This window comes from Dendrobates tinctorius, unplaced genomic scaffold (genome assembly GCF_039654945.1).
Source record: "Dendrobates tinctorius isolate UK_male_01 unplaced genomic scaffold, ASM3965494v1 ptg000006l, whole genome shotgun sequence".
In the NCBI taxonomy this organism is placed as follows: Eukaryota; Metazoa; Chordata; class Amphibia; order Anura; family Dendrobatidae; genus Dendrobates; species Dendrobates tinctorius.
The window spans coordinates 3,895,248-3,909,164 of NW_027361674.1; the positions used below are offsets into that span (position 1 = coordinate 3,895,248).

At 44.0% G+C, this 13,917-nt stretch overlaps 1 protein-coding gene across 2 annotated transcripts in view; it reads left to right on the forward strand.

Annotated features, from left to right (window-relative positions):
• TDRD9 (tudor domain containing 9) overlaps window positions 1-13,917 on the forward strand; it is a 320,208-nt gene that overhangs the window by 259,608 nt on the left and 46,683 nt on the right. For both annotated transcript variants that reach the window (XM_073570199.1, XM_073570208.1), the window contains exons 27-28: window positions 11,779-11,868; window positions 12,663-12,923. In XM_073570199.1, the coding sequence (XP_073426300.1) occupies window positions 11,779-11,868; window positions 12,663-12,923 (351 nt within the window). The remainder of the gene's footprint in view (window positions 1-11,778; window positions 11,869-12,662; window positions 12,924-13,917) is intronic.

Below are 13,917 nucleotides of genomic sequence, written 5' to 3' on the forward strand. Positions count from 1 at the left end.
ATGTATTAATTTGATTCCTTATATTATCCCTCCATGTAACCCCCCCATTCTACTGTTTTTGCTGCCTCTTTATTCTGCTCAGCGTCCCCTATGGCATTTCTGCTTTTATTGCATGTTTTTAATATTTAGGAATAAAAATCACTTTTTAATATTAATTTTGGTTCTCTTCTTATCCCCATATTTATCCTCTAGAAAGTGATGTAGAGCGTCAAAATCTATTTTTGCCAGATATTATTAGGGCGGCCATTTCTCTAGCCTACTCGTCAAGCAGCAGGGAAGTTCCAGAGTGTTGTGAATTCTCTCTGGCTGCCCTCTGGTGATTACTGAAGATAGTGGAGCTGGTCAGATTGAGAGTTCTCTTTCTGGGCTCCCTCTGGTGGTTACTGGAGGTAGTGGAGCTGATCTGATTGACAGAGGCTTGCCACCTGATAATGAGGAAGACGATTGGAGATCTGGGGTTTCTGATTGGGATTTAAGACAGCTGACTCCCTCTATCCCTGCTGGTGATTTTCTTCCTGTGCCTCCTGAGGTCTGATGTCTCCTGCTCTTTCCCTGCATGTTCAGCTAAGTGGTTCATTTGCGATTCTGTTTGCATTTGATCTGGTTTTGTTTATCTCTGCTTTGTGCGGGTCAGCTAGCTCCGGCTGGGGCTGTGCTGAATCACCGCCCATATGTTACTGCATGTGCCAGTTTGTTTCGTCACCAATATAAATATTGGTCTCTTTTTGCTTTGCTTTCAGAATATACCAGAGTGCTGATATAGTGGGGGCGAAGTCTTGCGACTTCAGTGTTTTTGTGCATCAGACGTGTTGGACTTTTTGCAGGGTTTTTTACGTGATTGCAGACAGTATCTTTCGTTTCCTGTTCTGTCTAGTCAGTGTGGGCCCCATCGTTTGCTCAGTCTATTTTTCTGCCTGTGTTTGTGTTTTCAGCTTGTCTCACCGACAATATATGTTTGGGGGCTATCTATTCCTTTGGGATCTGCTCCAGGGCAGTTTAGATTTCCTCTTTCTTGCTTTAGGCTTAGTTAGCTCTCCGGCTGTGCCGAGGCGTCTAGAATCATCGTAGGTACGCTCCACGGCTACTGCTAGTTGTGTGGACAGGATCAGGGGTCTGCATCCGCTTAGTTACCAACCTCTCTGGTTTTCTGTGGCTTAGCCTGAGCCTACTGTCCTCCTCGGTGACCCATTCAGAGGGTTTAAAGGTTCATTCCACTCGGGCCGTGGCAACCTACTGGGTGGAGAAAGTGGATGTCTCTATAGAGATCTCTAAGGCTGCTACATGGTCCTCTCCGTCTATATTCTATAGATTAGATATGGGTGCTTCTGGTGATCTCGCCTTTAGGAGAAGAGTGCTTCAGGCAGATATTTGTTTCGATCTCTGTAATTCTCTCGTGTTGCGGTCATGGGTTATCGAAGAAAGTCCTTAGATACTTACTGGTAACTAGATTTTTCGGAACCCCTGACAGCAGCCTTATAGTCCCTTCCGTCACATGTGGGTGAGCACTGCCTTTTATAAAAGTTCTTAAATTTGTAGGTTTTATGTGGTGTTATTCATATTGTTCTAATAACCACTGGAGGTCCTCTCATGCTCTGTAATGCTACTGATGTGAGATAGAGGTGCCGCCCTTTTTTAGTCTGTAAGTTTCCTGCCCTCTCTAGTGGTGCTGTCATGGGTTCCGAAAATAGTTACCAGATTCTTCTTCAGGGTAACCGGGTGTGGCGTCCACATCATCCCCTCTGGTCTGTGAGGCAGGATCCCACCCCCCCCCACCCGACATTTCAATTATGGTGGCCGGTCCTTTGTCTGTTCTCCACCCCAGAGTTCTAGTAAGAGGGGTGCCTGGAGGACGGTGGTGTTCCCCCACCCCACACCTCTAGTAAGAGCAGTGTTGGGAGGAAGTCGGTGGTCACTTCTTGATGGCCCTCCCCTATTGAGAGTCGACACAGTCTAATGCAATTTCTGGGATCACCAATTAATCCCATACCTACAGTGGACGTAATATTCCGTCCATGTGACCCTGGACCTAATTTCCATGGACGGAATATTACGTCACAGCGATCAGCGGCGCCCACGTGGTGAGTGCCGCTGATCGCGGCCGGGTGTCAGCTGATTATCACAGCTGACACCCGGCATAATGTGTCAGGGGCGGTCACGGAACGCCCCCGACACGTTAACCCCTTGCACACCGCAATCAAACATGATCGTGGTGTACCGGGGGTTAAAGGGAAGCATCAGCAGGGAGGGGGCTCCCTCCGTGCTTCCCTGAGCCCCCCACGGCAGCGCAATGTGCAGCACTGCTGCGGGGGTCTCCTTTCCTGCAGGTCCCCGGATCCAATATGGCGGCGGGGGCCTGCAGGAAGCTGGCTTCCTCAGTGCCTGCAAAGCGCAGGCATGAGGAAGCCTTCTGGACTGCCTGTGACAGATCGCTGATCTGTCACAGTGATCTGTGATGTGACAAGCGATCTGTCACAGGACAGTTATGTCCCCCCTGGGACATTGTAATAAAGTAAAAAAAAAAAAAAAAAAAGTGTAAAAATAATTTTAAAAAAATCGCTAAATTCAAAAAAAAAAAATATTCCCCAATAAATTCATTTTTTGGAAATTAAAAAAAAAAATAAAAAAAAATAAAAGTACACATTTGGTATCGCTGCGTCCGTAATGACCCGCCCTATAAAACTGTCCCAATAGTTAACCCCTTAAGCGAACCCCTTAAAAAATAAAAATAAAAAAACGAAGCAAAAAATGATTATCATACCGCCGAACAAAAAGTGCAATAACGCGCGATCAAAAAGACGGATATAAATAACCATGGTACCGCTGAAAACGTCATCTTGTCCCGCAAAAAACGAGCTGCCACACAGCATCATCAGTGAAAAAATAAAAAAGTTATAGCTCGCAGAATAAAGTGATGCAAAAATAATAATTTTTTATATAAAATTGTTTTCATAGCATAAAAGCGCCAAAACATAAAAAAAGACCTAAATTAGGTATCGCTGTAACCGTACTGACCCGAAGAATAAAACCGCCTTATAAATTTTACCGCACCCGAAACGGCGTAAACGCACCACCCAAAAGAATTTCATGAAACGCTGGTTTTTGTAAATTCTGCGTCCCAAAAAAACAAAATAAAAAGCGATCAAAAAATGTCACGTGCCTGAAAATGGTACCAATAAAAACGTCAACTCGTCCCGCAAAAAATAAGACCTCACATGACTCGGTGGGTCAAAATATGAAAAAATTATAGCTCTCAATATGTGGTGATGCAAAAACTATTTTTACAATAAAAAGTGTCTTTTAGCGTGTGACAGCTGCCAAACATAAAAACCGCCGTAAATAGTAAATCAAACCCCCCGTTATCACCCCCTTAGTTAGGGAAAAATAATAAAATTAAAAGAAAATGTATTTCCATTTTCCCGTTAGGATTAGGGCTAGGATTAGGGTTAGGGGTGTGTTGGGGTTAGGGTTGGAGTTAGAATTAGGGGTTTCCACTGTTTGGGCACATCAGGTGCTCTCCAAATGCAACATGGCGTCTGATCTCAATTCCGGCCAATTCTGCGTTGAAAAAGTGAAATGGTGCTCCTTCCAAACTCTGCCATGCGCCCAAACAGTGTTTTACCCCCACATATGGGGTATCAGCCTACTCGGGACAAATTGCAAAACAACTTTTGGGGTCCAATTTCTCCTGTTACCCTTAGGAAAATAAAAAATGGGGGGCAAAAATACATTTTTGTGGAAAAAAATGATTTTTTTATTTTCACGCCCGGGCGTTATAAACTTCTGTGAAGCCCTTGGGGGTTCAAAGTGCTCGCCACACATCTAGATAAGTTCCATGGGGGGTCTAGTTTCCAAAATGGGCTCACTTGTGGGGAGTTTCAATAGTTTAGGTACATCAGGGGCTCTCCAAACGCACACGACACCTGCAGACCATTCCATCAAAGTCTGCATTCCAAAACGTCATTACTTCCCTTCCGAGCCCCGACGTGTGCCCATACAGTAGTTTTCTCCCACATATGGGGTATCAGCGTACTCAGGACAAATTGGACAACAACTTTTGGCGTCCAGTTTCTCCTGGTACCCTTGGGAAAATAACAAAATTGGGGACTAATTGATCATGTTTGTGGAAAAAATATGATTTTTTTATTTTCATGCCCGGGCATTATAAACTTCTGTGAAGCCCTTGGGGGTTCAAAGTGCTCGACCACACATCTAGATAAGTTCCTTGGGGGGTCTAGTTTCCAAAATGGGGTCACTTGTGGGGAGTTTCCACTGTTTAGGTACATCAGGGGCTCTCCAAAAGCAACATGACACCCGCAGACCATTCCATCAAAGTCTGCATTCCAAAACGTCACTACTTCCCTTCCGATCCCCGACATGTGCCCATACAGTAGTTTTCTCCCACATATGGGGTGTCAGCGTACTCAGGACAAATTGGACAACAACCTTTGGGTCCAATTTCTCCTGGTACCATTGGGAAAATAAAAAAGTTGGTGACTAAAAGATCATGTTTGTGGAAAAAATACGATTTTTTTATTTTCACGCCCAGGCATTATAAACTTCTGTGAAGCACTGGGGGTTCAAAGTTCTCACCACACATCTAGATAATTTCCTTGGGGGGTCTAGTTTCCAAATTGGTGTCATTTGTGGGGGGTTTCCACTGTTTCGGTACATCAGGGGTTTTCCAATCGCGACATGGTGTCCGATCTCAATTCCAGCCAAAAACGTCAAATGGCGCTTCTTCCCTTCCGAGCTCTGCCTTGTGCCCAAATAGTGGTTTACCCCAACATGTGGGGTATCAGCGTACTCAGGACAAATTGCACAATAACTTTTACGGTCCTGTTACCCTTGGTAAAATGAAAATTGGGATTGAAAAGATCATTTTTGTGGAAAAAATATGATTTTTTAATTGTACCGCTGTACGTTGTAAACTTCTGTGAAGCCTTTGTGGGTTCAAAGTTCTCACCACATATCTAGATAAGTTCCTTGGGGGGTCTAGTTTCCAAAATGGGGTCACTTGTGGGGGGTTTCCACTGTTTAGGCACATCAGGGGCTCTCCAAACGCGACATGGCGTCCGATCTGAATTCCAGCCACTTTTGCATTGAAAAAGTCAAACGGCGCTCCTTCCCTTCTGAGCTCTGCCATGCGCTGAAACAGTGATTCCCCCCCACATATCGGGTATCAGCGTACTCAAGACAAATTGCACAATAACTTTTGCAGTCCAATTTCTCCTGTTACCCTTGGTAAAAGAAAAAAAAATTGAATCTGAAGTATTTTTTTTGTGAAAAAAAGTTAAATGTTAATTTTTTTTTAAATATTCAAAAAATTCCTGTGACGCACCTAAAGGGTTAATAAACTTCTTGTATGTGGTTTTGAGCACCTTAAGGGGTGCAGTTTTTAGAATGGTGTCACTTTTGGGTATTTTCTATCATATACACCCCGCAAAGTGGCTTCAAATGTAATGTGGTCTGCAAAAATAAAATGGTGTTGCAAAAATGAGAAATCGCTGGTCAATTTTTAACCCTTATAACTTCCTAACAAAAAAAAAATTTTGGTTCCAAAATTGTGCTGATGTAAAGTAAACATGTGGGAAATGTTACTTATCAAGTTTTTTGTGTGCCATATCTCTGTGATTTAAGGGCATAAAAATTCAAATTTGGAATATTGCGAAATTTTAAAAATTTTCGCCAAATTTCCGTTTTTTTCACAAATACGGTAAACGCAAGTTATTTGAATGAGATTTTACTACTGACATGAAGTACAATATGTCACGAGAAAACAATGTCAGAATCACCGGGATCCATGAAAGCGTTTCAGAGTTATTACCCCATAAAGGGACAGTGGTCAGAATTGTAAAAATTGGCCCGGGAGTTAACGTGCAAACCACCCTTGGTAGTGAAGGGGTTACATACAAACACATGGGCCATGCACACAGTGAACAAATCTGTAGGACAGTGTTCACACCACCAAAATACTGAAGCACAGAAAAACACAATAAAACATGCAAAAATACTCTGTTGTAAAAAAGTAACAGTAAACAGCAAGTGCTAGTAAAAAGATGATAAAAAACAGGGAATTTGTTTGATACATTTTTGCAAAAATTAAGAAAAAAGAGGGGGAGAAGCCAGCGCTGCTTGTGGTCAGAACGTAATACATAAAGTGTGAAAACACACATTGGTTTCTATCTGTATTCAAAAATGAGACATTTAGCAAAAAATTGATCAATTGTTTGAGCTACCCCGCCACGTCAAGGCAGTCTCGTATGGGGAGTCCTACTCTACGTTTTTTATGTTCGCTGTGCCATTGCGGCCTCCTAAATGTATAAAAGCAAGACCTCATTACATGCACACTGTACCTCAAGCATTTCAAAATCGTTCCTATGGCACCAGAGGACAAGCGCAGATAAAGGTTAGCCAGGTCCATGCAGACATTTCAGGTCCAACCTCCACACTGCCTGACCAGCACCACAGATAAAGGACGATCCAGGCCCAGATACAGGTGCGTAATCAAATAAAGCCTAGGGCAGGGCAGGGCCGCTGTTAATGTGAACAGCAGCCTAGATCAATCACTAAGAAAACAGAAAGAATAGCGTACATGACCCAGCGCGCACGGCTACAGTGGTGGTCAGCCACAAAACCAATATCAAGAAAAAAGAGGGGGAGAAGCCAGCGCTGCTTGTGGTCAGAACGTAATACATAAAGTGTGAAAACACACATTGGTTTCTATCTGTATTCAAAAATGAGACATTTAGCAAAAAATTGATCAATTGTTTGAGCTACCCCGCCACGTCAAGGCAGTCTCGTATGGGGAGTCCTACTCTACGTTTTTTATGTTCGCTGTGCCATTGCGGCCTCCTAAATGTATAAAAGCAAGACCTCATTACATGCACACTGTACCTCAAGCATTTTAAAAAACGTAGAGTAGGACTCCCCATACGAGACTGCCTTGACGTGGCGGGGTAGCTCAAACAATTGATCAATTTTTCGCTAAATGTCTCATTTTTGAATACAGATTGAAACCTATGTGTGTTTTCACACTTCTTGTATTACGTTCTGACCACAAGCAGCGCTGGCTTCTCCCCCTCTTTTTTCTTGATATTGGTTTTGTGGCTGACCACCACTGTAGCCGTGCGCGCTGGGTCATGTACGCCATTCTTTCTGTTTTCTCAGTGATTGATCTAGGCTGCTGTTCACATTAAACGGCAGCCCTGCCCTGCCCTAGGCTTTATTTGATTACGCACCTGTATCTGGGCCTGGATCGTCCTTTATCATGTGGTGCTGGACAGGCAGTGTGGAGGTTGGACCTGAAATGTCTGCATGGACCTGGCTAATCTTTATCTGCGCTTGTCCTCTCTGGTGCCATAGGAGCGATTCTGAAATGCTTGAGGTACAGTGTGCATGTAATGAGGTCTTGCTTTTATACATTTAGGAGGCCGTAATGGCACAGCGAATATAAAAAACGTAGAGTAGGACTCCCCATACGAGACTGCCTTGACGTGGCGGGGTAGCTCAAACAATTGATCAATTTTTTGCTAAATGTCTCATTTTTGAATACAGATTGAAACCTATGTGTGTTTTCACACTTCTTGTATTACGTTCTGACCACAAGCAGCGCTGGCTTCTCCCCCTCTTTTTTCTTGATATTGGTTTTGTGGCTGACCACCACTGTAGCCGTGCGCGCTGGGTCATGTACGCCATTCTTTCTGTTTTCTCAGTGATTGATCTAGGCTGCTGTTCACATTAAACGGCAGCCCTGCCCTGCCCTAGGCTTTATTTGATTACGCACCTGTATCTGGGCCTGGATCGTCCTTTATCATGTGGTGCTGGACAGGCAGTGTGGAGGTTGGACCTGAAATGTCTGCATGGACCTGGCTAATCTTTATCTGCGCTTGTCCTCTCTGGTGCCATAGGAGCGATTCTGAAATGCTTGAGGTACAGTGTGCATGTAATGAGGTCTTGCTTTTATACATTTAGGAGGCCGTAATGGCACAGCGAATATAAAAAACGTAGAGTAGGACTCCCCATACGAGACTGCCTTGACGTGGCGGGGTAGCTCAAACAATTGATCAATTTTTTGCTAAATGTCTCATTTTTGAATACAGATTGAAACCTATGTGTGTTTTCACACTTCTTGTATTACGTTCTGACCACAAGCAGCGCTGGCTTCTCCCCCTCTTTTTTATTTTTGCAAAAATTGTATACTAAGCCGCTCTGCCAAACATCAAGGTAACCCATATCAGAGCAGTCCCTAACTGATGTATTTAAAAACCTGTACTAGTACAAAAAAAGTGTAAAAATACTCTGTTGTAAAAAAGTAACAGTAAACAGCACTGATATGGGTTACCTTGACGTTTGTTAGCGCTGGGATTTTACAAAAATAAGTATCAACCAAATACCCTGTTTCTTAACTTTTTTACTAGCACTTGCTGTTTACTGTTCCTTTTTTACAACAGAGTATTTTAACACGTTTTATTGTACTATACACATGATCAGGTTTTTAAGCGTATCAGTCAAATACCCTGTTTTTTAATCATCTATTTACTAGCACTTGCTTTTTACTTTTTTACAACGGAGTATTTTTACACGTTTTATTGCGTTTTTCTATGTTTCAATCTCTGGGATCACGGTGGTGCAGGAAGGAGGACACTTCCATTTGCCAGTGACCCCCTTCTCACCTTGGGGGCTCCTGATGTCGTCCTTGGGATGGAGGAGGAGTCTGTCCAGGCAATTTTTTTCCTGTCCACCTAGACTTAGCCCTCCTCCGCATCAGTTTCCAGGAGTCCCTGGCCTTACCTGTCCACAGACACCAGGGAGTTTCGCTTCCGTCCCTCCCACACTACCGTTCACTATGCCTGTGCCATTTGTAAAAAGAAGTGACCCACAGCTTAGGCCTCGCCCTTCTGCACAGACTGAAGTCCTTCCACCATGCAAGCCTCGCAGGAGCGCCCAGGACGAGAGCGCACCCCGTTCCCCAGAGCGGGCCGTTGCTGTTTCTCAATCAGTAACTGACCTAACCAAGTTATCCAAGTCCCTGGGACAGGTCCTTGAGCGTTTACCTAACTTTTCAGCCGCCTCCAGGGCTCCGATCATTTTTCAGAACTAATCACAGGCTCCCATATTCCACCCTCAGCATAGCAGATCAAGGGTAAGATCCAAGAAGCTGGCACACTCCAGTTCCTCATCTGGTTCCCTTTCTCCCTCCACATACTCCAGTATGCCTTCGGTTTCCCACTCCTCCTCCCTGGAATCCGATCTCTGTTCTCAGTCTGAATGTGACCTTGACATTGGCGAATCCAAACTCGAGAATATGGTCGACAGCCTTATATCGGCCCTCAGTCAGACCCTCAATAGTAAGGTCGATGAGAGTCCAGATAACAGTTTCTTTCAAAAAGGCTAAATGACCTCCCTGAGTTTTTGAAAATCACATAGTGGGAGCAGCCGTATAAGCGCTCCCCAGGCAGAAGGCAGGTGGATTTTTTTTTATATCTCTGGTCCTGATTTCCTCAGCAAATAGGCAGAGTACTTGTCTGTGAAACCCCCCCCCCCCCAGTCTCTCGCCAGTCTGCTAAGACACTCCCTGACTGTTCTACCCTCAAGAACTCCACTGACAAACAGCTCAAAGCATTAACCAAGTCCGCCTTTGAGGCTGCTGGTGCTTTTCTCTGCCCCGCCTTCACTTCACCTGGGTAGCCAAGTCTGTTTCCGCTTGAGCAAAACTTCTTCGGTAGGACATTTTTTATCAATGGCTTCACCAGGTAAGCTAGCTGATCTAGAGTACTCATAGAAAAGATGATCAAAAGGCAAAATATGCATAGAAAATACAAATTTTATTAGTACACAATTAAAAACACATCACCAAATACTGGTAGGAAATAGAAAAGTGTAAGGTGCTTCACCACTCGCAACTCTCAAGGACGCACAGGTGTATATCTATTTCTTACCAGTATTTGGTGATGTGTTTTTAATTGTGAACTAATAAAATTTGTGTTTTCTATGCATATTTTGCCTTTTGATCATCTTTTCTATGAGTACTCTATGTGGTAATTGATGATAGGCCATTAAATCCTTCTTCCATATGGTTAATTAACCATGTGGATTCATCAGACTTGTTGGTATTTAAGCTAGCTGATCTAACAGACCAGATGTCTCACACAGGCAAATGTTTGCTCGCCGTGTCCCTCGACACCTCCAACTGTTCTGCCCAGGTTACCACCAATATTGTAGCCATACGCAGAATTTTTTGGCTCAAAGCATGGAATGCAGACCCTAAGTCCAAAAAGTCCCTTACCAATATTCCCTTTTAGGGCTCCGTCTTTTAGGGTTTAAGCTGGATCTTCGGTTTCATCATTTCTTTTCCTCCGGGACCTCCTCTCAGCAAATCCGCTTTCCTACCCGGCGAGAAACAAGAAAGCCGTCCTTCAAACCAGCTCCTGCATAGAGCGCTAAATGTCGCTCTACCAAATCCTCCAGTGCCCTTTCCAATAGATTTTTCTCGGCACGATGGGTCACCCCCATCCTCGAATCCTCTCTTGCCTCTCCCATGTTCTTGTCTTCTCCAGCACAAGGTGGCCCCTCGTCTAGTACCCTCCTTCCTTCCTAAAATGGTATCCCCATTCAATATTAACTAGGATATTGTCCTTCTCTCTTTCTATCCGTTACCCGTCCATCCCTTGGAAAGGTCTCACCACAAGCTGAACCTAGTCAGAGCACTGCGTTTCTACTTCTCAAGGACAGCATCCTTCAGAAAATTGGACTCGTTGCTCATCATTACCGAGGGTCGCCGGAAGGGACTCCCTGTCTCCAAGTCTGTTACCTGTTGGATCCGCTCAACTATTCTGGAGGCTTATCGTGTCAGACAGACCACTCCCTCCTGATGTGAGGGCTCACTTCACTCGGGCGGTAGGGGCCTCCTGGGCTGTTAGCCACCAGGCTTCTGCAACCCAGATTCACAAGGCCGCTACCTCTTCTTCTATCTCTTCATACATTTGCAAGATTCTATAGGTACTTACGTATTCTTTGGTTGATGCTGGCCTATGTAAAAAGGTGCTGAAATCGGCGGTCGCCAGTTGCCCGACCTTGGGACTGCTTTAGGACGTCCCATGGTTACCTATGTCCTCCAATGAAGCAATAAAGAAAGAAGGATTTTTGGTACTCACCGTGAAATCTTTCTTGGAGCCTTCATTGGGGGGGGGGGAACACAGCACCCACGCTTAATGTTTTTTGTTTTTTTCTTGCCTATGTTGGGACAGTATATATTTCTTGTGGCTTCTACTGCTTTTTTCACTAACTGACTAGCTTTGTGCCGTTTGGGTGTATACGGCTGAGGAGGAGCTTAATTTTTTTGCCTAGTGTCAGCCTCTTAGCGACAGCAGCATACACACACGGTTGCCTGTGTCCCCCAATGAAGGCTCCAAGAAACAGATTTTATGGTGAGTAAAAAAAATCCTTAGTTTCTTCTCTCAATAAGCTCCCGATTTCCCCTTTAACTAGGACTTCCATGTGTGTGTAAATTTGGCGGAGAACTGCACAGGGGGCTTCTTATTTTGTAATTTAAGGTGGCCAATTTTGTTTTTTGTACAAAGCAATTATGAATAACCATCCCAATTGGGGTCCCATTCACCCCAAATAAAATGAAAATATCACTATTCTACTGAGAATATGCAATAAAGATCCACATTTAAATGGCCACTTATGCAAAATGGATCCATGTCTGGACCCTTGTGAAAAAGGGGTTAACTATGACTAAACATTATTTATAAGGCAACTTTTGCTCTTTCTTAGGTCTTTTTTGTGGATTATGGTAACCAGTCAAAAGTTGATCTGAATCTTTTGCGAGAAATTCCCAGCCAGCTTCTGGATCTGCCTTTTCATGTAAGGAGGTGTTCTTGTTTTTTTTTTTTTTTTTTTTAATTTTCTCCTCTTTCTTCTTTTTTTCCATTATTTGCTAGTGAACTATTTCTGTCTTTATTCCATGTCATGCGGAGATCATTTCTCTTGAATGGTTAAAGCATTTTGCAAATGCTTTTGGATATCCCTCAGGGGAACATATGCTCTTCCGACAGACATTGGATGTGTTCTTGCTTATATGAAATGTCTGTGATTTTTCATTTCTGCTTTTAAATTCTCCAGATTTCTCTTTTTCGATATGTTCTCCAAGCAAATGCACGAATCTGGCCAAATTATCCGATCTCAGCAAGACCAACTATCTAATGTACAAAGGATGTTTTATTGCCATAGGCTTATTTCCCTCTATCCTTTTGCATTTCTGGGATGCTCAGCTGGACCCAAGGGGTGCATGTGTATGTGGGCATCACGAGGAATAGCTGCCAGCCAAATGTTCAGTTATCTATTTCAGTGTATGAGGAATTTAGGGTATTTTCTAAAGTTACGAATCAACAATGGATTTGGCCAGTGTGTAAAAAAAAAAACAAAAAAAAAAAACCTGCTGCGCATTTGGTACCGGTGTTGAGATTTTATAACCCACATTCACACGATGCCGAGATATCTCCAAAGTAACGGGACTTGCTCTTTGAGTTTGAAATTCTGTTTATCTCTGTCTCAGTCTCTGTCTCTTTGGCTGTTCCTCTCTGCCGCCGTTCTTTAATATTTTATGTGCTGACCATGTTAGAAATAGTATAAAACAATGTCATTTATTTGTGATTTAGGCAATGGAGTTCAAAATCTGCAAAATGAGGCCATCAGCGAGGTCACTAATCTGTGGAGAACAGTGGAGTCGTGCGGCTAATGTAAAGTTTAACTCCTTGGTCAGTGGATGCACGCTGGTGGTGAAAATCTTCTCCATCGTACATGGCATCCTGCATGTTGATGTCTATCGATCTTTCGAGACTCTCGAGGAAATCAGCATAAGAGACATTCTTATATCTGATGGTTTTGCAGAACCTGCGGAAGAGTCTTATGAATCAAAAGTAAGTTACTTTTATTCCCAGAAATGTTATTTCATGGTAGCAAAAAGCCTAGAACACAATAATAGCGGAATATTTCAGGCTTATTATTTCGATGAGCTACTCCCAGGATAGATCATCAATAACAGATCAATGGTGTCCGACACTAGTCATCCTCACTGACCAGCTGGCACCCTCTACTGGATTTAACCAGGGAATGGAGAAGAGCGGCTCAGATCCGTACAGTGTATAGTGTCCATTTCCTTAAGCTGCACATCTCCTATTCTCTTCAATAAGAGCTGAGCTGCAGTACCTGAGAACAGCCACTACATGGTGTACAGTGCTTTGCTGTTTCTGATCACTACATTGCTGATTGAGGTTATGTAAGGGGAAGGAACTAGTTAGGCATGTCTCCTCCATGATGGGTCCGGAACCGTCGGAACTGTCACCTAAGTCGCAGGGGGAAAAGCTTAAAGCGCGAGACCACTCCCTGTACTCGAGCGAAGGGGGCGTGGCAAAGCTGAGAGAACGTTTGTGCACGAGGATTCAAACACGAGAGACCTGTGAGGTAAAATCAGCAGAGGTGACTGGGCAGATTAGAGCAGAGCCTGGGACGGCAGAGCTCTTTGACAGGAGACTACCGGCTGACATACCTCTGACACAGCTGACAACTCTGCCACAGCCGCCCCCACCGACAGCACTGACCGTGAGAGGCCAGGTCTGTGAACTGGACTTAGGCATGTGTTGAGTCGACACAGCAAACTGGGCTGCCCGTTGTAAACTGTGTTTGGACAGTGCTGCAAGTCTCCATAGTGTTGGGACACTCACCGCTGAGGGAAAAGATGTTTTTCCCGCTTCATCTTCTGGACCCAAGACCTGCATCAGGATCCCGAGGAGTCGCTGCCATCGTCAGGACGACGAGAGGACACCGCCATCGTCAAGATATATTATACCAACTTCCTCAGGACTGTGTCAGACCTCCACTGTGACACATCCTAAGCGGCTCCAGTCACGGTCA